General features: G+C 34.3%; 2 protein-coding genes and 1 long non-coding RNA gene across 5 annotated transcripts in view; 1 reads left to right on the top strand and 2 right to left on the bottom strand.

Annotated features, from left to right (window-relative positions):
* Positions 1–8,955, top strand: part of LOC144434454 (PDF receptor-like) — a 95,267-nt gene extending 86,312 nt beyond the window's left edge. For 2 of the 3 annotated variants that reach the window (XM_078122903.1, XM_078122904.1), the window contains exons 5-14: positions 378–481; positions 1,716–1,872; positions 2,151–2,304; positions 2,923–2,989; positions 3,381–3,450; positions 3,853–3,938; positions 4,475–4,661; positions 5,083–5,172; positions 6,445–6,581; positions 8,340–8,955. In XM_078122903.1, coding sequence (XP_077979029.1) covers positions 378–481; positions 1,716–1,872; positions 2,151–2,304; positions 2,923–2,989; positions 3,381–3,450; positions 3,853–3,938; positions 4,475–4,661; positions 5,083–5,172; positions 6,445–6,581; positions 8,340–8,349 — 1,062 coding nt within the window. In that variant the 3' untranslated portion in view covers positions 8,350–8,955. The remainder of the gene's footprint in view (positions 1–377; positions 482–1,715; positions 1,873–2,150; positions 2,305–2,922; positions 2,990–3,380; positions 3,451–3,852; positions 3,939–4,474; positions 4,662–5,082; positions 5,173–6,444; positions 6,582–8,339) is intronic. The other variant, XM_078122905.1, reaches the window with a different exon arrangement.
* Positions 8,956–17,857: 8,902 nt separating this feature from the next.
* Positions 17,858–18,800, bottom strand: LOC144433794 (uncharacterized). Its single transcript, XR_013480808.1, has 3 exons — positions 18,765–18,800; positions 18,326–18,376; positions 17,858–17,887 (listed from the first exon to the last, which is right to left on the bottom strand). It is a non-coding gene; the product is annotated as an uncharacterized LOC144433794 (long non-coding RNA).
* Positions 18,801–19,170: 370 nt separating this feature from the next.
* On the bottom strand, positions 19,171–26,492 carry LOC144434378 (PDF receptor-like). The gene is made up of 10 exons (XM_078122829.1): positions 26,406–26,492; positions 25,141–25,266; positions 22,803–22,906; positions 21,942–22,098; positions 21,262–21,415; positions 20,779–20,839; positions 20,500–20,569; positions 20,010–20,095; positions 19,523–19,709; positions 19,171–19,230 (listed from the first exon to the last, which is right to left on the bottom strand). Exons 1-10 carry the CDS (start codon positions 26,490–26,492, stop codon positions 19,171–19,173), a joined length of 1,092 nt encoding a protein of 363 aa, XP_077978955.1.
* Between the last annotated feature and the right edge of the window lie 379 nt (positions 26,493–26,871).

The following is a 26,871-nucleotide window of genomic DNA, read 5'->3' as shown; positions in this document are numbered from 1 at the left end:
ATTCAATTGTCATTATTTCTTTAAGATTATAAGCTTGATACTTTTTATGAATATTATCTATATGAATATTATCTAAAATTGTCGGTAACTCAAATAGAATTGACGCCTTGTGAAAATAGCGAACATTCGATCGATTTCGTGGTCGACGCATAGACTTTTGCACCACGCGCTGTACATGGATGAATTCATAGGTGCGCGTGAGCTGAAGTCCACCCTCTTGTTCTTTTTTGAACCTCTAGCCCGAGATGAAATGCTATGCAGGTATCGAGAATTGCATGTCCTTTGTATCTGCAATTTTAGTACTTGTGGTGATAGAATAGTACGTATTTGTACATCCTTGAGGAGTAATGAGTTCATTTTCTTCTTTACATTTCTAGATTTACCAGAGAATCGTGGAAAACACAAAAATTCTACAAATCATTGGCTATTCAATCTCTTTCGCCAGTCTTATTATCGCGTTGTTTATATTCTATTCATTCAGGTAACAACGTGCACTTCGTACTATTTCATCAGCTTTAGTGAACTCTTTATAAATTATTTGCAATACTTATTTGAATGAAGATTTTCATTTCACAGCGAATACGCGCAATTATTACAAATTATTACTTACAGCGTCACAAAGTGTCTGGAACCTTCCAAAGTTTCTGAGACACTCTTACTTTTAATGGTCATTTATAAGTATGAACCATGACCACTAACATGTATTTCACAAGGGTTATGCATTGCATGTCATTTTGAAAACATATTCACTTTATAACCGTACCAAATTTATCATCAATCATGTGTATTATTGAGAAGGAAACACTAATTCCCACTCAAATACCACGACTTTGATCAATCAACTTCATTACGTTTAATAGCAAGTGGTAATATAAGATAGGTAATACCTCCCAAAGCGGAATCGTTATTACGTTATGATAAATCAAAATAAAGACTAATATAACGATTAATATGACAGCCCAGCTCAAATAACATTATATTGAATTCTAATCAAACGTTTGATATTACTAACTTAGACAGACATCCTAAATGACATCCTCATCCAAAATAATACAATAAACACAATCTCTGAATCACGAAAATATCTAAATCACCCAACTGCAATGGCCAATAGTGTCATGAATGTGTAATTACTGTGTTTGGGTTCAACCATGACGCCGTTTATACATGTCGCCAAGCACCTAGTTAGAGAAATGAATATCTTTTATTGCAAAAGCTCATATGGGTGTCAATACAATATGTACATTAACATTGTATGTCTGGAGATGTCATTCAAGTTTAGTGTCCTTTGTTTCATTTCCATGATGCTCATAATTATGCATTACCTATTGTTATCTTAGGAAGCTCATCCAGAATGCTTATTGTGAATTATTGTACGACAATGGCGTTGCATGTTTGAGTTAACTTGGGTTTTGACAGTGGAGCTGGGAGCACCTGTCTGTCCTAGCTCTGGACTTTAATAAAGTCTTTGTTCCAGTTGTTGTGAATAATTGTAACGACAATAGCGTCGCATGTTTGAGCTATTTGGGTTTTGACTGCGGAGCTGGGACCCCCTGTCTCTCCTAACTCTGGGCTTTAATAACGTCTATGTTCCAGTTATACTCCATACATCGTCTCATATGCAGTTTATCCTTTTACTACAATATTTACTGATCCCAACTACTTGATATAGTTTTCGATAATTATAGTAATGTCTTGTACTATTTATATGCCAGGAGCCTTCATTGTCCTCGTACACAGATACACCGCCAGCTGTTTATATCATACATCATATGGAATCTGTTGGATATCATCTTTTCCATTGACCTTGCAAAAGATGTAAAAGATTTTAATCAAGCCTGTACAAGGTCACAAAGAACAATACGAAATACGGTATGTGATAATCAGTTGTTAAACATGTATACACTTGTAATATATACCCATCACAACCAGCAGCACTGGTTTAAGCATAGGCTTTGGGGAGAACTCTAACGTCTATGTTTTATTATTAGCATTGTCACTATATACAGCTTATTAGGAGGAATTACCACGTTATCGAAACCACATAATCACTAATACATTTTGTCATTAGACTATACCTCAGTTCAAAGCTAAGTCAATATAGGTATGCTCTCATTCTATCCATATGTTTGTGCTTCCCTTTCATATAGCCAATATTATGTGAAACATCAGTATTCTTAATGGAGTATACTAGGTTCTGTGTCTTCTCGTGGAACTTTGTGGAAGGTTTTTACTTACACAGATTGATAACAGCTGCTGTGTTTCGAAAACCAAACTTTAAACTGTACTACGTAATTGGCTGGGGTACGTATTATACACATACAATGACAACCTATTAATGTGTCTATCATAAGATGTTTCATTCAAAATGAATTAATTGGTTGCCTCGTGACAGAGTTATACAGTTGGTAACTATTTAATTTAAATGAAAAATAAATATGATCGTGATTAGTTATCCCTTAATGATATTATACTTCAATCGTTTATTATATTTCAGAGAAGTAGAACCATATTTGTCCAAACAGTCAAAGATTGATTGATTGATTGATTTGTTGATTGATTGATTGATTGATTGATTGATAGATTGATAGATAGATAGATTGATTGATTGGTTTTGATTGATAAGTTGGTTTTATAATTTATTGTTTTTTTTAATAAACACAATGAATAGATTTATTTATTTATTTTGAGCTAATCGTGTAGTATTATGCATAAGTAATTGTACGTATCTTATCGAGGAAAAGTTAAAAGGAAGTGAAAAATGGTTAATAATACAACTAGGTGAAATTACGAAGAGGAAAACCAAATTAAGATTTTCCTGCATTGTAAATATTAATGATATTACTATAATCTTTACTTTGTCTCATGTTATGCATTGTTACTGACTTTATATCTTTCTTCTAATTTCTGTTCTGCCAATAGTCGTTGCTTTAATCCCAGTAACTGCGTGGGCCATCGTGACGCATTATACATCTGAACAACAGGCGGAGTGAGTACAATAACCTTACTCTTAATATAACATCTAATGTGGTAATAATCCAGCTCCATTGTTGGTACAATCATAAATCATTGGTGAGAGTAATGACATACAATTATACATACTATAGGGTACATTGAATCAATGGGGTCATCACATAAGGCTTCACTCACATTCAACAAATTGTCACATGTAGCACATGATATCATGTTGGTATACTTTATAAAAGAAACTGAACATGAAAACAAATATGTTGTATTAAATTCTGATGCTCAAGTGCAGGAATTATGATCAAGCTATGTATACAGATGTGTAATAAACAATTAGAGTACCTTTTAGTATCTATGCCATAAAGAAATTAGAACTCAGTCTGTTATTTATCACTAAATTGTTATTTTCGCAGATGCTGGCTTGGTTATGTATTCTCACCATACTACTGGATAATAGAAGGTCCACGTAATGCTCTTCTGTTCGTAAGTTTTAAGTTTCTCCAATTATTGAACCATTATGCAGCCTTTTGTTTCAAAATGTAATGTTTGGGATGGTTGGAGTATAATTATTTGTGAAATCCGTGCGTACTAGCAACAACGAATGCCGTCAAATGAACATTGTACATGACGTGTCCATTATTCGTCTAACTCATTCCATGTATGATGTTCGATTTTTCTCCAGTGTCTATGATTCAACTAAAAGGTGCTATGTGCAGTATGCATTGATTATTTCAAAAACACCTGTTCACAAAAATCCATATGTGCATGAAGGTTTCGTTCTCAAAAGGTTCATCTAATGAAGAGTAAAAGCCGTACTCCTAATCATTCTCATTCTTCACAATTATATGTTACTACATACTTCTTCTATTTTCCTTCCTTCAACAGGTGAACCTTATATTCCTGATAAATATCGTCAGAGTACTGATTACAAAGATGAGAGAAAGTAACACCGCGGACACCATGCAAGTCAAGTACGTATAATGTTTCTTTTAATTCGTGATCTGATTCATCAAATCTTAACATTTAAGTAACCCATTCTACAATAACAGGAACGTACGTATAAGAAAAACAACTGTAGCAACAGTCTCAGTGTTGTGATTTAATAGTTTGTTTTCAGCTTTTACTTGTTAAAAGCTGAAATAATTCATACACACGAGGAAATGTTTGCGAAAAGGTTAAAAGCCATATATTTTGGAACACAAAAGTATAATCATGAATCTCAATAAAAAATAATGTCTGTGTAATGTTGTTGCATTTATGATATGTATTCTTTCATATTGTATGAGGTTTAAAGATATTGTAGAATATGACAGTGCAAATTTCAGCCTTAATCAAAACAAACATAATCGTGAGAATACATTTTCCAGTAATGTCTCTTCGGTACGTATGATTAGATGTGACTCCGTTCTCTTATAGATCCACTTATTTCTGCATAACATAGCAACCAGATAATTGCATCGGAATTACGAACGACTGACACAGCAACGTTTGCTTGTTTGTTTTACAGGAAAGCTGTAAAAGCAGCAATGGTGCTAGTACCTCTTCTGGGCGTTGTCAATCTCTTGTTCATACCAGATCGACCCGATGCTACCGCAGATTCATGGGTTCTTTACCTGTATGGTTATGGCACGAGTATATTAGTAACATTCCAGGGATTTGTCTGCGCACTTATTTTTTGCTTTTTTAACAGTGAGGTAAGTAGAATCTAATAAAATAGCGGGGTGCGCTGCCTGGATGGATGGATGGATGGATGGATAAGTGGGTGGGTGGATGGATGGATGCATGGATAGATAGATGTATGCGGGCTGGATTGATGGTTGACTGACTGGGTGGGTGGAAGAAGGTGGGAAGGAGGGAGGAGGCAGGGGGAGTAACATACGACTCAACACATGTGTTGAACGTATTGTATACATAATGAGTCGTATAAATTATACAGTGAATATTCCAAACGGTTGCCTAGATGTCAAACATACTACCTAGTAAAATTTCAAATAAAGCATCATGCGTAATTACATACACGAGAAAAGACATTCTTCTTTTGCATTAAAATCTATATCATTCCCTACATATTTGACGTTGATGGACGTAAAGCCCCTTAACTTTTGTATCCGTTAGGTCCAACGAGCCATAAAAAGAAAGTGGTCAGGCTGGCGTGATTCAAGAAGTCTATCAACGAGACGAGGAACATATACTCACACGTCAGAGGTAAATGAACTCCAATTCGCATTCCTTCATACGTTTATTTCAACGTATCTTATCTGAGGTTAATAGTAACACGTAGACATAGTTCTGTTGCAACACGTTGTGAGGAATAATTAGTAAGATTTGTTTACTCCTCCTATGACCTTCGACACTTCTTTGTGAAGATATGTAACGTAGGCTATTCTTGCAGTTGTGTGTGCGAGTAATAAGGATTGAGATAATTAGTGTGTGGATACGAGCAATGACGGCTAGGGGAAACGCAGATTGCACGAACTAGATGTCTTTTATATCAGTAGTGAGAAATCAAAATCAGAGTTGCTTGTAATTTGAATACACGTGTTAATGCATTCTAAAAAAGTGATGTCAGATATCGATGTCAACATGAACACGTTTTTATCGAAATTACAACTACCTTATTATTCAACACGATCTTGCATATCTATCGAGCAACAGCTACATTGTTGTAAATACCAACTAACATACGAGCATGTATTACATTGCCTGTCATATTTCATATATTTGCATGTTTCAATACTATCCTTTTCCTTTTTTACGTTTTATGCAAATCACTCCATCTAACATGTTTGCCAAGCTATTTCGTAGTTTTATATGGAGGGTATTATAATATACGAGAAAAATTAAAAGCTCCATTTCAATCGGCATCGTTGAGCATGTCAGTGCATGCTGTGAAGCATGGTCGATAAGACATTCTTCATACGTCATATTTTTGAAACCAACACCTTTGACATGCATTTTGGAGACATTTGACTGGAATGTTCATGCAATTTCTTAGACGGCTTGCTTCTTTGCATTTGTAGCCGAATGGACGTTTACGTGCACCCTGTCGTTCTCAGTCTTGGAAAGATAAACTTCAATACGTAAGTCTTGCGATGTCACAAGATGTTTACTCTACAACCTAGTTTGGTTTTCATGTCACTTTGCGAATCGGTCGCTTTGGTTTTCGTGATGATTTGTTGCTACATGTGCGTTTAGATATCAAAGTATTGGTTGCTGTCGCCCATATTAAAGGATTTGGCACTAGTACGTCTACGCTTCTCTCTTATCATATGCATTGTGCAAGCATATGGCATTTTGCCGAAGCTTTAAATCGTATGTATTTAATTTGCAGGCATGTCATGCATACATGCATGAACAATCATGGACACACACATGAACATGTACAAACATACATATACATGCACAAAATCACAACCAATCCTCGTTTATACACTAATACCTTCATCTAATCACTGTTTCTCTCTGCGATAATGGTAGCCATGTTGTACCCCCCAGGTCACTGACTCAACAACGTCCAATGCACGCAATCATCCTGGCTGTACCGCTTTCTGCACTTGCAGCTGTGACCTTGTCTGCTGCTGCTGGCGGAAACTCTCTTCTTTTGATCAACCTAGGTACTCACTTATTAATCGACAATATATGCATTCCGACTGTGCTCTCAGAAAGACAGAACGTCGAACGCTGACGTGGAATGTTTTACGAATATTAAAACCAAGGCTTTCTTAACATGCCCTTTAATCCAACTCAAAACATTATAGCATGCGTTTTAAAGTGTTGCTTGCTTGTAGCCTTGAAGCATGACATTTTGCAAGAAATGTTCGTGAATTTGCATTTAGTTATATGTATGCTTCTTTCGCCGTTTTCAACTTCTCATGTATACTTGTCTTCCAAAGTAATAAGATTTGATAATTACAGTTGTCCACATGACTTAAAAGCGACAGTCTTTTCTCAGAATAAAAGAAATATTAAGAAAGGGTATAACCAATCTACAGCCTATCCTCCATGCTGTTTTGCAAGATCAGGGTATTTTGCTATCTGTTTGGTATCTCGTCTTGAGTATACGATTATCAGGTTTTCAACCTGCCAAATCTCATATATCAAATTGCACAGTCCTTAGCATCTTTAGATATATCACTAATCGATTTCTTCAAAACAGTAAAATTATTGCATAATACCGTTAAGCGTTGTGAATCACGTCATTGGCAGCATTACAAGTTGAAGGTTGGTTACACCTACATTAGCGTAATAAGCTCCGTGTATTGAGGTAAACATATGTTGTGCTCGTGTATACATAAATAAAAGTTGTTCGGTGTTCTTATAGTACGAAAAAGTGTCTGATATGATTAAGTACCATATGTATGTCTTGTATATTATTAATGTGATGAAAACATTAGCTTGGAAAGTGCAGAAAAGGCTGCATGTTTCATCAGTGTTGTTGTGACATAAAATAATGTCATGAATTTGCAAAACTTTGAATGAAGCAACTACAGCTTATATTTCATACGTAAGTTTCAATTTGTAATTGTTGTCAGGTAAGAAATGCTTGTACATTCATATATTTATAGTCTAATTCGATAAGCGGTGGGATGCTATGAAGCGAGAAGTAGAAAGAAATGAAAACATTATTCCCTTAATTTAACGCCTTCACATAATATTTCTCTCACTATTATGGTGATATTTCTTCATTTTTGTAACACATTTTGACAAGAACTCTATGAAAAACATGTTATTAAAAGGATAGTCGCATTTCTATTCAACATACAGTAAGACATTCAATGGTTATTGCGTACGTTTATAAGTAGCATCCCTCCTTTCACCTTTAAAATGAATGCAATATAGTAATGGTAAACGTGACCAATTAATAACTGTCAATACACCATTGTTCGTTAATAGTAATCTATTGAATGACCATTGAATGGCATTTTTTCCGTACACTTTGTTTGGTTTTCAAATATCTGACTTAAAATGCAATGGAAATGGAATTGTACATTTTGTCTCAAGCAACTACCTTTCTGTGTTGACGTTTATTGCATAGCTTAGTATTTGTTATTGTCGAAGTCTATTCCTAAATAGCATCTACTCAATGCTGGAAATCATATATTAAGGCACGAACAGCCTTCACTTCTTTTTCCCGTCCTCGATAGCTTTATGTGATTGCCACACTTTGTTTTCCTGGACTGGTTTGCTCATGTAAGCCTGTTCAGTAATATAAAAATTTAAACAAGTATCGTCATCACAATTATTCGTAAAACATATATCCATTCCATTTAAAGTCAGGCAATTTTGAAATAGTAATGCTAAATAAGGGTACTTACTGAAAGATAAAGTTATCATTATGAATTGTAACATTTCCAAATTTACTTATTTTTCAGATACGCATGAACTACCTTTGTGATAACAACATTGATACATACCAGAATGGCTCGGACAAACCAACAGCAGTGTAATGGCAGCAGTCAGGACACTACTTTCACTCACCTTGAAGTATTATATAGCTGTAAACCAATCGTTACGGTCATATGTTTATGTTGAACGTAAAATCATTGTCGAAGCGCAAGTTTATGTATAGCCGTGGCGTTTAAACCTTACTCAAGTTCTTCTAATACGTCGGTATAAACTTTCAATCTTTTTGAAACTTGCTTGTGCCTTTCTATACCTTTTATGTAAAGTCAATGATATACTGATTACAAAATACACACAAAAACACGGAAATAAACGTTTCTTCAGTTTTCTTATTAGATGTTACTTTTTTAGTTTTTGGATCAGTTGAATCATCAATAATGCGCATGATAAAAAAAGAAGAAATTTATCAATATCAAATTATCGAAATGTAATCAAGAATTCTAACCGTAATTGAATTAAATGTAATTTCTTTTTAATGGTTCTGACAAGAAGACAGTTTATTTTTCCACCGATGGATATCTGTCAGTGCGATGATTTCATTTCGAAGAGTGGAGAATAAAGGGGATATCAAATGTACATATTAAAGTTCACCCTATCGAAATTTTAAATGTGTTGTAAACACTTTAGAATTTGAATGGTAAATCAATAAAAGATCAATAAATATGCAATTGCGCAAATGTGATTAAATGTGATATCAATACATTTGAATGTGATTGTTCGCAGGATACTTCTCCGTAAGATTAGCATGCGTTTGCTGAACCATTTTGGGATATTGGTATGTAATTATATGACTGAAAAGGCGTGGAAACGGTTAAATGTCTTGTAAAAGGTGGGTATGTGTGGATGTACCATGTATAATTGTATATTTGTGAATCATTGTATTTACGTGGAAATATGTGTGGGTTTATTATATTACATTTATCTAGATATGCGAGGGTGTATCATATAAATATTTTGGTATGTGTGGGTTTATTACATTATATTTACCTGGATATGAGTGGTTTATGTTATTTATCTAGATATGTCTGGTTTTTTAATCTTAGAAATATGTGGGTTTATACTGCTTAAATTAATATGTGTCGGTGTATCATATATAATTGAGTAGATGTGGGTATATCTATTTGGATATATGTGTGGGATTTATATTTACCTGGACATGGTTTATTATGCTTACTTAGAAACGTGTGGGTTTAATAATTATATTTAAATGGATATATGTGCGTTTATAATATATAATTGGGTATATGTGGGTATATCTACTTGGATATATATGTGGAATTGTCAAATTATATTTCTCTGGATATGTGTGGGTGTATCATATTTATTATTACTGCATATTCTGTAATGAGTTTATCATATTCACTCGGCTATATGTGAACAAACTTATATTAACTTAAATTATGTAAGACAGTGATCAAATGATCGTTGCATCGAATCGTCAAGTCTGGTACAATGAAAGCGTTACAAAAACGTTGGCAAATATCACAGTTGTAAAGAGACGTAACTAAATTTGTTGTTTTCCCTTTTGTTTTACTCATGGTATTTGAGCTCTATCTTGTTAATGTCAAATTTAATGTCTGACATATGTGAGGACTTGGAAACACAAGAATTGCTTTTGAAAAACGTAATTTGTCATGCATGAACTTCTTTCAAAGGTTTCCAAAATGTTAAATGTTTTTGTAATTATTTGGAAATCAAAATTTCGTAGTTTTATATTGGGGAATTACACGACCAGTAACTCTATAATACCTGTTGTTATATTTGGCCTATTTCCTGTCTCGACTGTAGGGGACCTAAACAATGTGAACAATATCATACCAAATTCGAATATGTTCACTGTTAACACTTCACGTAAGTAAAGTTTGGTACAATAGTAGTCAGACAGTAATGTTGTGCTGATAGAGGGCACACTATGTGACTCCCTAAGTGACATCAAATATACCAACCTTATATGTGTCATTACAACAATGCAACTTTGTGAATGGACCCTCTTCGATATTTAGATGTACTGAAAATATTATGTTTAAAAGAGTATATAATGTTTTAATTATTTATTCTAACTGTTAGGCTAACGAGTTTAACTAATATAACATATATATTTGTAACTAACTTGTAAATATACCTATACAAAAGCAACTTAGGTGTTTTCAATTTGAATACAATGTCGAAAACCCTAATGACATCCTTATATTACATTTCCTTATAAACAAAAATGAATATTTAAAATTTTAGTTCAGTGGATACTGTTCTGAAGCAAATATCTTTGCCACGGCTTAAGTCTAACATATCTTGGCGTTGTGTTTTGGTCTTATGTTGTTATTGTTGTTTTGCTTGTGTATCTATCTATCTATCTATCTATCTATCTATCTATCTATCTATCTATCTATCTATCTATCTATCTATCTATCTATCTATCTATCTATCTATCTATCTATCTATCTATCTATCTATCTATCTATCTATCTATCTATCTATCTATCTATCTATCTATCCATCAATCCATATATATATATATATATATATATATATATATATATATATATATATATATATATATATATATATATATATATATATATATATATATATATATTGTCATTTGGCCTAGCTGAATTTGCGACGTGGAGTTAAACTATTCCTTATTTTTCCACTTTCTTTGATGGTAACCATTACATGGTTTAGTGTACTGTAGCTTTCCTGATTGCAATGGATATATCAAGAGAAGATACAATTATAATGACTTGTTTTAAATTATAAGCACACATAAATGTTAGTTTTTGACAGTCATCAATTGCTAATCAACCCTCATATAATTGTAAAGTTATTACTACGTACTATTTGCAAAGTGTTACCTACGTTTTCATGGATTTTATTATATAGATAGCTCGGACGAATGTTCTACTTCCTTAGTTAAGCATATGTTATTAATATCATCAAACCTATTGCCATGTACAGTTTAGATATATATAACCTATCGATTGATCAATGACATGAGTTATGTACAGGAAATAAAAAGAGACATGGAGTGACTTTAGAACTGTGCGTGCCTTTATCTATAATTGGAAAGTATCATCATTCTTGTATAATCAGTTCATTGATGGTACTTGTGATACATACTGCTACTTCTAACCAAGACTACTATACAGTAAATGCGAAACATGTCTCTGAATTGGTTTCTGTGATTACTCCTACGGTAACAGGGTTTAACACATCGAATTCTTCATTTTTATGCAGCATTACAATTAAATGTATATTGCACATAATCTATGAATCATCAGCCCTAACGGTTGTTTTGAAATTTTGATATTTCACCTCATTGATCAATTAAAAGTTTGAGAGCTATTTTTATTTAATCTTGATAATACTTGTCCTTCATCTTGAATAGAGGATTGCCATAAGGGTTTCAATATGAGCCTAAAGAGAATGCAGCACATTTGCTATAGGATGAGAATAAACTTTAATGCAGCTACTGGAATATATAGACGATCATTAACTTTAAGTCCTATTCCAAGTAAAGTTTATTTGTTAATATTTTCAACCAGCTTAGGTCATAGACCCTACATCATGCTTAGGCCAACAAATGACAAGTGAAGACTTTGGTGTGTTCAGGGAAATCGTTTTATTTCATTTCATTTGCAAAAAGTAAAACAATACCTATTTACACTAATATCACACCTGGTGCACACCAATGACTATAGAAAACGCAAACTTACAACACACATTTCTTGTATACATTACTGTAACCAGCAACATTTTGAGATGATAATGTAGGAAATTGTTAGTGCAGCTTTGTAAACATGAGCATTATTCTCTTTATTCGTGTGATCATCGAAAAAAAAAATGGAGACAATATTTTTACTTTACACCCGGACATAACCTTCCGCTACATAGGCGCACATTATTACCTGGTAGACACATTTTGACCCATCATTGGTGCTAATTTTAACCGTTACGTCGTATTCCGCTATCTAGTACACCCTAGGATTAATTTCTCGCTAGTTCATAAATTTGTTATTTACACGTTTGTACAGAGATAAAGTTGTATTGAGGCGGTAATATGCCAAAATAGCCCACTGAGAGTAGTTAAGGAGAAGGTATATCGGGTCAAAGGGTAACTCCTCAGTCACAATGTCTATGTAGCAGAGGAATCCTGTTCAATAATTACAAAGGACATTTTAATCCAATATTTCATCAACGCATTACAATATAGTGATATAAAATAATTAAGTCACTAAGGGTGTATTTAGAAGACATATAATATCATATACATTGGTATTCCCTTCAAAATTGTCCTGTGTAAAATCAAGATGCTTAACTTAACTTAACAGGATAATACACTTTCAATAACACTAGTACAAAACAAAACATTCTAATCTATTTTATGCACTTTAGAGAATAAGATAATAACGAATTCATGTCAAAGTTCGATCAATGATATAGCTGTGACTACGATCTGGTTGGCAACTAAAGGAAGTCTTTAAACAACACCAGTCATTTAAACAATTTCTGAATAAATTGTGCATGTGACGAACCAGGTATTTGAAAATTATGGAAAACCGTCTCAGTTAATATTAGTAAATATAGGATAAGGAACATAAATCACACATGCAAAACTTTGTTTAGTATATTTTATCTCAGTAATGGTCCTCGGTATATGATGAATTTGTCATTAATTGATGAATAGTGATATCTTCCTTTATTGCGCTATATAACTGCAATTCTTATATATAAACTGATTTTAGTTTTAGTTTTAATGATAAAACTAATATGCGTGATATGATGTCGTGGAAACTGAATTAAAAAGGAAATTCATCATTAAAATAGCATCACTAATCTGAACTAATAATGTGTATTTTTAGTTAACACTAATCAACTTCTGACTTATAACAATATAAAACTTACTTGCCATTAGAACCAACCAACCAATCAAACATTTTCGCAAATATTTATCTTTCAACGATAACGTTAAAGAGAAAGAAAGTGGATAAACATAATTGTTAGGTTCTTTTGGAAACAAAACCACAAGCCTACGAGAAATAGATCATATATTCCACAGTTGTTGAGTAGTACGCAAGGGTATCCATAAAACCTTGTTGATATATATGTAGTAAAGTGCTGTCATGTATCATATGTGAGCTATCCATGGAGAGTTATAAGGACATAAGATAAATTATCCGGGAATTCCAGTGCTGACACTGTCAGGTAATCCATATAGCTGTTCTCTGTGCATGTTTGGACAACTTAGCTTTAATCACATCAAGTCCTTGTAGTAATTCATAGCCATAGCATGACAAGGCAATGTATAGTTCAAACTGAGAAACATCAGTACGAAGCTTCAGTTGACGCAGACAGAAAACTGACTCAAGTGGTCGTATAAAATGTCAGCATTAATATCAACATTATTTGAAGTTATTACCATAGGGTAGTTGAAGTTGAAATGGCAAGATTAGGGTGATGTTGTCTTCATCGAATTGAAATATATTTGCTGATGAGTACCACTATTGAGTTGAAAGTTAAGAGTTAGTGACGGTTAGATAACGAATGAAAACAGATATAGAACTGTCAGGTGGCATTAGAGACGCCAAAGGCACTAGTAAGTTCTTTACAAGCACGATGTATCATGTGTTATGGGGGACATGATACATTATGTATTAAGGTGAAAGGTAATCCCTGTAAAATGATATTCTAGTATGTGTCACGACATTATCCCCTGTACATGGAAAAGTAGACTTGCCTAAAATTAAACATACTATGGGTAGTTTCATGATATCTTCGTGGTTTAAGCACGATGGTAGCATGAATGGCAGCAACTCCTCATCAAATATGACCGACAAGCTTTTCTACACGCCCATCTAATCACGTGATTGTCTATGTGCATTTTTCTGTACATTTTCGTTTCTTTTCTCTCAACACCGTTACTTTCTCATTACATTACTTTGTACATGATATTCTCGATCTACTATATGGTCATTATCCATTACGTCATTCAATGTAAGACGTCTGTATCCGATGTACGATGCAGCTGAAGTCCACCAAACAACAAGATATTGTCCGAATCTACTGTTCTTTAAGTGGTTGCACATATCAAGGTTGAAATATACCTCATTTCATGACCTCCATTCTACAACACAAGAAATATGATGTAATTTTACAATAAACATATGTAGAGAAATTATCCATAAGTATTTTAACATTCATAATAAAGATGCAAGGACATATACGATGCAATATATGATGAAGTAATGAAATGGAATTTAACCAATCATATTCATCATTAAACAACTACACATATATTTCAGGCTATTTTCAATATTGTTCGGTCTTTGGATTGCTTCGAAATATAGTTGTCTTGGTAACGATCTCTTGCTAGTTTATATAATCATCTTGAAGTAACGCTTATTGGTTGTGGTTTGATCAAATCTGATTGTGAGATGTAATTTTATACGAGATCATATCAAAGGCTACAATCTTGTCAGGGTCATTAATTTCAATAGGGTGTTACATCGCATAAGCACGTCTGTTCAAATAGCGTTCGATGTGGAATTACAATGTGTGCATGCGCGAAAAACGAGATTTGAAGTTCACGCGAGATTACACGTGATTTTTCAATTTAAATATGGCGTCTCATGACTATTCAATTGGGGTGCTAAGCACTTGCCCGAGACATATTTTTGTAACTTTAGTCTTCTTACTTCCTACATATCAAACACCATAAGGCCAAATATCTAACTTTTGCACATTCTACAAATATTTGCCTGTAAATACAAAAAGTGACAAATTTGCATAGAGGACATCAAGACAGTTCAACAGCCATTATAACATAGACAACTTCTGTTGGCCTTCTCATATTGCGACCCAAACAAAACTAAAATTGCTCGAGATCTCTTGCTTTTCTTTTCCTTTTAATCTACGTTTACTGGATACTTTTTTCTGTATCTGTAAATCTGTAAGACATTACAAAATGGCATGAGGTCGAACCTAAAATCATCACGCTTAGAATACCACAAGGACATCGGAGCTTTTGAAGAAATGTAAAACAAAATGGCGCCGGCCGTATTGTCTCTTCTGTAATTTTTCAATCTAAAGAAATAACTCAATGGTAAAATTATTATATAGTAGTGATGCGTTGCTGTCTTTAGTGTTTTGAGATGCTTTTCCTGGCATTTCAAGCTTCTTAGGGTAGATATAAAAGAGTGCATCATATAGTTTCCTGACTTGTTTTGTGGTTATGCCATCATTTAATTAACTTACAAATAACATAATCTAATTTTTAATCTTAAAATTGTTGTGGTTGTTATATTTTTACGTTTTTATTTATTGGCAAATAAATAAACATGCAGTTTTATTCATTACATGTATTGTTAAGGCATTTGTTATGAAAAACTTACACAAACAGTTACAGTGCCAAACTCGGCAGTCGGCAAAGCTGATTGCCAGATGATTAACGGTAGTCGTTGACTTCCACCGACTCCAGATGAGAATCCAAAACTCCTTGTTGTGGAACGTAACCAAACTTCTTGTGGGTACCGGAAATTGTTATATCATACAGTCTCAAGATAACATACCAAACTCCTTGTTGTGAACAGATTAGAAGGTGTTTATGTCATTTCGGTTCCATATGAGATACTACTCTTCGTAGACTTTAATTTACAAGGCATGCATCCGTTTCCGTACTAGGTTGAAATCTTTGAGTCTATTTGAGTCTTGCAATCTTATATTTCGTTCGTATTTTTGAAATGGAGGGTTCGTCTTTATCGCCACCTTGACATTCGCATACCACATGATAATTGACAGAATCAAATGATTTTAAAAGTTCAAGTTCAAGATGAAAGATGAAGACAGAAGTGGATGTTCACGATCATACAGGAGTGGGGTCTTCTGGGAGTTGCTGCTCAGTGGTGACGTTATTTTCACAGGGGGCAGTCATGCGTATCTGGAAGATAGCGACGAAAGCCAAATGACGAATTAATATAAGTTGTGGTTTCAACTGGTATCCCATTCGTTATGATATGACAATGCCCCCAATTTAGTGCTACTGACTTTAACCTTACAACGGTGACACAGACCAAAGTACTAGTGTTATTACAGGAATGGGTACTGCAATGAATTTGAACCATGAATATCCTATAGGTTAAAACACCGCTAATGGACCGTCGGGGAGGCGAACCGAGCAATATGTACAAATGAAGTAAACGAAAAACCACAAACCAGTCATAGAGCATGTTATGTTGAAGTAATCCAAATAAAGAAGCATCTGGAGGTGGCTATGTATAGTTGCAACGGTAGAAGAGCATCGTGTCATTTTTGAACAGATAAACTTAAATTTAAGTAAAAAGAAAACCCGGAGGTATAGTGTATCTGTTCATGAATTTGGAGAACTAATTAAACAATAAGTGACCAACAATTCCAAAAGAAAGCATTCAGGTTGTCCGTGTTTTCAAACGTCGTTCCCTGATAGCTGAGTTTCTCTAAACACGTCAAAAAAACTTGGCACTCTTTCGGTAACGCTGCATGTGATTTGTTATCAAGTACTGTACAGTGTACAGTCTACAGTCTACAGATGTATGCAATTTTTAAAAAGAAATAGGCGTCTAGACTTCTTCAAGCATTTTTATTAATAAATAGATGTCTAACCAAATATGAAATGTTAACATTATTGACATAGCAATGCATGTGTCAGTTTGTAACCCGGTCTACAATCTTGTACAGACACCACGGCACTAACCACAATCATGCATTTAAATTACATTTGTGACATGGACATGCAGACGCCACTACGTAGAATACGACGTTTTATCTAATTATACCGTTATTTGTCAAAAGAAGTGACTCTATCTTCTTGAACTAGTGATTAATCCTTCTTGAATAAGGAAGATTAAACAAACAATTAACTGTTTAATTCATCTGTACAACTCAATTCAGTTATTGAATCAATATTAAATTTGGAATTGTTACGGTAAGTAGGCACTGCTGCTTTTGACCTACTAGAAATGCAATGTATATAGAGGTTGACAGCCGAATGTTGTGAATATATGCCAATGTTAATGAGCATAGCGTATGTCTATGGCTTTTAGTGCAATCAATCTAATCCCATAATCTAATTTGCCGAGTAACATAACACGGCCAACAATGGCCACAACTCAAAATGAAGATTAAAGGAACACAAGTGCAGACAATGCAAATAGTACACATTTCACGCATAAGTGGATATATATATATATATATATATATATATATATATATATATATATATATATATATATATATATATATATATATATATATATATATAATTTAAACACAGCAATTTTAATAGTTTAATAGGAACAAGCATAAAGGAAAAAGCGACATTCAACTATTAAATACTCAGACTGTTGCAGTGCTTAATGTTGAAAGAAGTACCTATGTTGATGGAAATTGGAGAGTTTCCACAACTGCATACAAGGTCACAGCTACAGGTGCATAAAGCAGTACAGCCAATAGGATTTCGTGCATTGGACGTGTTGGGATATTTGACCTGAGTAGTACAACATTGGCGCACAAAATAAAGAGAATCCATAATTAGCAATTTAAAGTGATGTCACGTGTATTGCCTTGTACAATGGTAACTTGAAGTTAAAATACATCCTTTTTGGAAAACCCAGATTATGGGTATGCTGACCTTAAATTTTGTTCAATGGAAAAGATCTCTGTAGGTATAAAGGCGATCTTTTTTGGAACCTTGGGTGAAAAGGTAGTCACTAGAAGCTTGAGGTTGAGGTGAAAGAATAAGAAAGCTAAAATCGAAAGCGCCAAAGATATGCCCTCACAAGCATTCCAATGTCCAATATTAAAAGTAACAGTGGAGAAATAGAAGGGTTGTCCAAATGGTGAGACACTTGTTGTAAATATGTACATGGCATGATCAAACTTGATTCAGTATCTTTGTAATTGGCAATGAATACACATGACTTACATACTGCAGTTTGTCTTTCCGCGACTCGCGAGTCGATGCCATACCATTTGCCTTCAGAATGAAAAAATAAAATTACCAACTTAGATACTGATATATAGAACGTCAAAAACGCAAACTAAGTTTTCTGGACCAAACCATTCTAAGGTGTAAGATCTAATCAATTAAGGTGTCATATCTCGAAGATAATCCCATATCTAGTATGTATCTAAGAACACAATACAATACGTACACACACACACATACACACACATACATACATACGTACATACATACATACATACATACATGCATACATATATACATATATACAGTATATATACAAAGAATCGGGGGCAATTGTCCGGGGGGCAGTTGTCCTGTTACCACATACTACAGCTCTGCAGCAGTCAATCGGTAGTTCGAATCACAGATATCACATGAAAGAATGGAATTTGTTTACCTGTGACGATTGAGTGCTGGTATAAATCGTTCTCCTTGACGATAAACTTCTTGTATCACGCCAACTTGTCCACCTTCTCCTTAAAGCTTGCTGAACCTACGTAGAAAAATATCGCGTTGTTTATACTGGCAAGATAGAAAATGGCCTCGAAAGACTGTTATTTCGCTATCAAGACTATTAAGAGCTTCTTTATAAACTATTGAAAACAAATATTATTATTCATACATATAGTGTGACATACGATGTCATTTTTGTATTCTTAGCTCAAGGTGATATCTTACATTGGCGGACATAGTAAGTGTATACTATATGTTCTGTGGTACTCAATGTGCCGTTGTGATTTCATTAACTTTAAACTGACGGAAATAGATGATGTCCTTGCCTCAAATTGATGGAAATAGTTATGTTACACTATAATACGTGGTAGTAGAAAAACGTGTGCCAATGTGATGTCGTTAATTTTAAACTGGTGTAAATTAAATAGTTAGGTTATGTTAGGTTAGATTATATTAGGTTAGTTAGGTTATGTTGGGTTAGGTTTTGTTTTGTTTGGTTTGGTTTGGTTTGGTCACATAGTGGTCGAAATGGTATGCTATGCATGTTTCTCACTACCACTCCCTTATAGCCATATATATAGACACGATTAGGATAACCTAATAATTGATACATTAGTAACCCTAAACTGGTCTCCAGAAACTGAAACGCTAACTTGCATTTGGAGTATTTGTTTCATAATTTGATTTTAGCGGCTGACTCACCTCCCCATTACAGAAACAAAATATCAGTGCACAGACCAATCCTTGAAACGTTACCAATATGCTTGTGGCATAGAAATAAAGGTAGAGAACCCAGGGTTGTGCCGTAGCATCGGGTCTATCAGGTATGAACAAAAGGTTAATAACGCCCAATAGAGGAACTAGGACCATTGCTGCTTTTACGGCTTTCCTGTTGGTAAGAACGACATCTTGTTTATTTCTTACTAATAAAATAACACAAATCATTAAGCCAAATTAAATACAGCCCGATCCCTGAGCTATACAAATAGAACGATAAGAAACCTAAGTAATATCTGATATGCAAATGATGGAACTATATCTTATGGTGAGATCATTGCCTGATATAGGCTGACCAAGTTTTAAAGTTATTCATGAAATGTTAGATATGTTTTGTTTGCATTTATTTACGACATCCACTTTTAAGTACTAAAGATTCGGCAGGATGCAAGTTTTGAATTGTACAACTTACTTGACTTGCATGGTGTCCGCGGTGTTACTCTCTCTCATCTTTGTAATCAGTACTCTGACGATATTGATCAAGAATATAAGATTCACCTGTGCGGATAAATGACGATTACAATGGAGTATGTAAATCAACAATTATTTTGTGTGTGTGAGAATAAACCGATTAATTTCGGCAAAAACATAACTTTTAGATTGTGTGCAAATAATGATTTATATTAGCGAAAGAGAGAGGGACAAACATATAAACAGGTATATAGGCAGGCAGACGGGCATGTAGAAGAAAGACACACTGACAGGCAGGCAGATAGAAAGACACACGGACAGACAAGTATGTCATACAGACTCGACGTTTTAAAACCTTACATTTTATCTACATATTTCTTTTATGTTTGATCTGCAATGTAAATGGCATGTTATGTTGCAAAGATTCCATACACTCTCTTAAATTGATACCCTAACTTCAAAAGAAAAAAAAGGAGTCTGGCAATACTAACGAATAGGAGAATATTTCTTGGGCCTTCAATAATCCAATAGTATGGTGAGAATACATAACCAAGCCAGCATCTATTTGAGAGAAAATATTGGAAAAGAAACGATAAGACGTTCGCATCCAACTATGACTTATAACAAAACTGCTTTTATTTCACAACTAACCATGTACTGTAACATGTATCAAGACTGTTTGCAATGTCTGATCGTGCTGATCATAACTTGTTCATTCAAACCATGTTCGTAAAAAGGAGTATATATTCGAGAGGTGAAATCCAACTTACTGTTCATCATTTGTATAATGCATTGCTACTGCCCATCCTGTCACAGGGAATAGTGCCACAACTGAGAATGAAATATATTATAAAGACGTATTATCAATATCATTGTTCAACAGAGTGTATCAGCATGGCAAATAGCATAATATGGTCGTTCATTAATACTAAACGTTTTCGATCACAACATCTAACAAAAAGTCAAACAGATATTCAACTGGTCGATAGAAATATGTATACCAAGTTATTTATGTTCAACTTTATTTTTAAAGAAACCTCATCCATTCATAACAGTCACCGGTAGGTGAGTCTAGAAGTATTGAATTTAGACATGTACAGTCACAATGTCGATGAGGTCACCACTATAATGTTAATATGATTGTAAATTAACATCTTCATAGCATGCGAACACATTTTTCAGTAGCAACTAACGACCCAAAAGTACATTATCATATTTTATCTGAAAAAATAAAATGTGTATATCAAACCTACCCCAACCAATAATGAAGTAAAATGTATAGTTTGGTTTTCGAAACACGGCAGCTGTGATCAATCTGTGCAAATATAGGCCCTCTACAAAGTTCCATGTAAAAACACAAAATCGTGTATACTCCATCAAGAACACTGATGTCTCACATAGTATAGGCTGGATAGAGAGAATTGTGACAGTTTTAAATATCAAACCCACACATACTAGTAACCCTATTCTTAAAAGGGGACATAAGCTTGTTCAACTTATCATATAAAGCATTACTAAGTACAGTGACCAATTAGTCGAGGTATGTACATAGTCCTACAACTAACTATTTGGTGTTGGAAATAGTCTAGGGTATACACGTGAATGGAAAGTTAAATGAAAGGAGTATAGGATAATTTATATCTGTTCACTTGGAATTAGATATAAAGCGGAAACAGTATACGTTGTACTGTTCTCGATGAAGTGATGGCGAAACATTTGACCATTTAGCAAAAAAGAGAACTGCTAAATAAATTTATGTTGTTTGCTAATTATATTCATGGTCATGTTTCAGTATTTGTTATCAGCTTTCTAAGGCCAATCTTCCCTTATGCTGATACATTTTTGTATATGAGTCAGAAGTTAACCAGTAAACGTACAACACATGCATCACTCATACCTGCATAACCTTCTTCAATCACTCATTCACACTTACCGTATTTCGAATTGTTCCTCCTTGTTTACCACAAACTTGTTTGAGTCCATCAACATCTTTAGTAAGGTCTACCCAGAAAACTATATCGAGAACAATCCACACTATGTACGATATAAAAAGTTGTTTGTGTATTTTTGTCCGAGGGCAATGCAAGCTCCTGTTAAAAGAATTCGTGATAAAAGATGTCATAAATACTAGCATGCTACAGGTAACATTATTGTGAAGATAACTTCTAGCGTATACTTAACCATAAGTTACGGATTCGATCATTTTGCTAGACTTGATGCCGGTTCCAAGATGCATCACGCGTCTCTCCATTCTATACCATGTATTCAGTACGCGCAGGACTAGTGCTTCTCGGGACTGGTTGTCACTTGGCCGTACTGGCAACCCCGACTTAACCAGTAAAATGATCCTTGAAGTTCTATGCCATTGATGGCGTTTATTCTTCGTTCTATGAAATCACTTAAGGTCAAAAAGGTCACCACATATTTCCCTCATTTTTACAATGAAAATGTAAAGCCTAATCGTAATAGCATATACGATGTCGTAGGCAATGCATCTTGCCATTCTTGGAACAGAACATTTGAATATTGCAGAAATGTTTGATCTCACGATCTCATGCATGCATCAGGTGTGATCCAATTGTCGTAATACACTTTGAACTTATAATCTGGCAAGAGAACTATAAGGCGAAAGTAACACACTTTGTAAATGGTTTTCAAAGACTGGATGAAGATAGGTTGGGGGGATATTTCATCAAAGCCATCAGACTGAACATTTTGGAGGTGTATATGCGTTGGAGGTAGCATGTGCAAAGTTATTGACATAACACACTAATATTAAAACTAAAATCTTTACCTGAATGAATAGAATATGACTAATGATATGATAAGGCTGGCCAAAGAGATTGAATATCCGACTATCTGAAGAATCTTGGTGTTCTCCACAATGTGTTGTTTTATCTAGAAAAGAAAGATATATTTCTAAATGTAATAAGTAAAGTACCTATATTGTTATCTAATATAGCATTTATAATTATTACACATTGATATTGATGTGTATGACATGCATCGTGAAATCACCCTCAATTCATCATGATCATGATCATCATGATCATCATCATCATCATCATCATCATCACCATCATCATCATCAACAACAGCAACAACAACAACAACAATAATAACAACAACAACAACAACAACAACAACAACAACAACAACATCACCGTCATCGTCGTTGATGTTGTTTATTCGGTACAAATGGGTATGTATTAATTGAGTAGTGGACAGATTACGGTGACGAGATGGCACTAATCAATCGATATAGGTCATTGACTTCACATACTTCGAATCTTAAAATGTAAAGAAACATGCACAGTAAATGTTATATTTTAATGAAGCATGTATTTAATTACTGGCTACTGATTTCCCTGAACGAAAGTCCCCTAAGGACAAACTGGTAAAAATGACATTATATCCCGATATTATAGGGAACAAGTTTAAAAACGTATGATAGAATTTCGAGTTAGATATATATCGATGATTGTTGTTGTGAAAAAAGGTTATTGCACACGCTGCAATTCAGACTTACTTGTATTTGTTCTTCAGTCGCAGTGCCGAAAACATGGCCGATTAACTGTATTTTTGTAACGTCTATGCAGTTTGCTACCATTTCTCCAGAGCTTACATTGCTCCATTGTCCATCGGATTGACAAAAAAGTTGAAGGTCATCTGCTCAAAACAACACATCTCTGTTACCACAAATTCAGCACCTATGGCTGCGTTTTGTTTGGAATGTTTAACATTACATATATGTTGATTAAAACATCTGTAGTGCAGTAATTGTTAAAAAGGATTAGATTAACTGTCACTAAAACACCAGCCCTGTATTATTTTAAAAGAGCATTCCACTTGTATGGAGCTTAAAGTGGTAGGATGAATAATAAAAAATATATTTTATTTTGGATTTTTAAATTTTCTGATCAAGAAATAACGTGCAGAACTAATCCAAGTCCGTGTTTATATCTCAATAAAATGCACACAACTAAAACATGTATAAAGGGGTTGTTATTGTACATACCTGAAGTGATTTATAAACAAACTGGGTAAACGTATTTAGTTATTTGTAATCATAAGTATGTAAAAGTTATCAACCTATTAGTGAAGTGTCAATACATGGGAAAATAACAGGCGCTTGCACAGACTGGACATGACTGAGTCATTCCTTTTGCTTCCCCAGTTTGATTATTCATCACTTTCCGCATGTACTCTAATAACTCTTTTACACTTTCGTGCAGGATCTATATTGCCTAAGAAACTACAGTGAAGTTGTTTTGATAATTAAAAACCAAAACTGAATATCCCCATTTCTCATCACATTTGGGGTTCAAACAGATGAAGTGGTAGTTAACGCATTTGTTAAATGTATATAGTATGTTGCATACAACGTATCGTTTTATATATTACAGTGGTGACCCTTAAGGCAATGTTCAATGATTATCCTTGCCATTCGTGAATATTGAAAGACTACACTTCATATTTGCTGACAATGTAACACCATATATACAACGTATTTTCCTTCAGCTATCAAAATGGATTTAGAGTTAAATAATCCTTAGCTTTATTTAACATGTGTCGTTGAAATTTAGGATCACTATGTATCAGTAAGATATAATTTTTAGAGTACTTATTACGCTAGTCTATAAAGTACTGATTTGAGTGTTGAATGGGGCTACTAGCATAAGTTGTAGTAATCTGCACAAACGGGGTTGCTTTGATGTTTCACACACAGGACACGGTGTTCTTATGAATAAAGATACATTACAACTTCATACTGATAATTACTGAAATACCGCACAGAATGAACGTTTACTTAATCATATTGGAAAGTGAAATTATTATTATTCCTCTGTAATTTAGTAGAAACAGGCTTTTGCTGATTTCAATTGCTTCAATTGTTTACTTTCCTAATGATAGCCAACATGATTACTTGTCTGCTGCTACATCCAAACTGTGTGCGGCACCTCTCTAATTATACATTTTGTATATACAGTTGTTTGAGTGTGTATAAAAATGTCACGTCCCATAAGTGAAACGACTGAACAACTCCATCTGTGCTGTAGCTGCATTATCTATGTGACGATTATCTTAAGGAAGTTCACTTAAACTAGGAATAGTTAATGCACCTTACATACTTCTTTCTTGCCACCATTTTGAAGCCGGGCAATTCGTCGACGCTGTCGTGTTGACTGGTGTGGCCGGCCAACACATAGTAACACAAAGCATGGTATTGACCATTTCAAATGCAGGGCAGTACGTTCCTGTTGGATGGTAGAAAAAAGTTAGAAGTAGAATAACAGGAATTAGGTTTGACAACACTAACTCTAAATAGTCTAGTGTAAGTCCCCAATTCCTCACTGAAAGGAATTAATACCAGCCTGAGGACTGGGTAACTACAAAGAGGATTATACTCGATGAAAGTCATTTACACATTGACCATGAACTTTCGAAGAGAATTCAAAACTTTCTAACTATGGTAATGTATAAATACTTCAATCAGGCATGTTAACATGTTTCTTTGAATCCCAAAGTGTAAATTTTCCCCTTAATGATAGTGACCGATTCAATCTGACCAAAATATACATGTAAAAGCACCAGAACTAATAACTCACAACTAATGAAGGTATATGTTGAAAACACTTGCGTATAGGAAAACAGTGTTGGCATCTATTCTTCATCTGGGTGTTTGCAATTTAAACAAGTCTATGCAGTTCGGGTAATCAAAAAGAAACAATTTTAAAGAATGATATAGTGAAACTACAATTAATTGGAAATAGTTGTGCATACATATAATTGAAAGACTGTGTAGAAGGTCTCATGATAAAAGATATCTGCTTGAGTAACCGTAGCGATTCAATCTTAACGACAATCAATCTGTAGGGAGTAATACACTTTCTTATATTAAAGCAAATGATAGCATTCGCCTATTTGAAAACACCTCTTAACACGCTAACACAAACCGAAACTGTGTGTCTTGCCAATGGTGTTAAATGGATAATTATTATTTTGAGTGTAATTGAGTCCTTTGATTTGAAAAGCACAAAACAGATCTTCAATTACATCGATGCATTGCGCTATGATGAAAGTAGCCGGCATGCGATGACTATCGTCTATAGAATTTGAATCCACTGTAAAGACACATAATAAAAAGTAGCAGGGTTCCTTCATAATTGGATCGTAATCAACCATGTGATCGGCTTAATCTTATCAGTTTTATCTGGCATGATGATGATAGTCATTATAGCGCCATGTAGTTATAATGGTTTACACCGCTTGTTGGTTGTAATAGTATACGTGAGTGAATGATACTGCACTTTCGCATTGGTCAACTATTCACTGTAAACATACATTTACAATTCGGTTTCATTTTTCTTCTTTGAAAAAATCATTTGGAGTTTACCTTGTCAACGGGTAGGATACAGACTTTGCGATGCCGTGATAGAAGTAACAACGGCACTTTATCCTTTGCAATAAATTCACGAACCATCGATGCTTAAAATAATATTTTAATGCATGACGTGAAAGTCATACTTTACTATGAGCCATTTGGACAAATGTTGATTCCTTCCTGTTTTTCATTCGTAATAATGGAACGGATACAATGTCAATGAATAAAGATTAGATTGTGTGTGGGGTACTATAGTCGCACTACTCTGATTGTCTATTTAGTCAGTCAGGTGCAATGAACGGAAATGTAACCACTTCCCCCTAAGCCTATAATGACTACAGAGTCACTCGAAGAACGAAAGACAGCGTAAATCAGTCTTTCTATGATCACTTTTAACACGATTTGGGAATTTATAGACACCTGCTCTGATAGCCCATGATTTCGTGCATGGTTGGGTACGAAGTTAATGACATGAGGT

This window comes from Glandiceps talaboti, chromosome 4 (assembly GCF_964340395.1).
Source record: "Glandiceps talaboti chromosome 4, keGlaTala1.1, whole genome shotgun sequence".
NCBI classification, from domain to species: Eukaryota; Metazoa; Hemichordata; class Enteropneusta; family Spengelidae; genus Glandiceps; species Glandiceps talaboti.
This window is presented reverse-complemented; position numbering and strand designations above follow the sequence as displayed.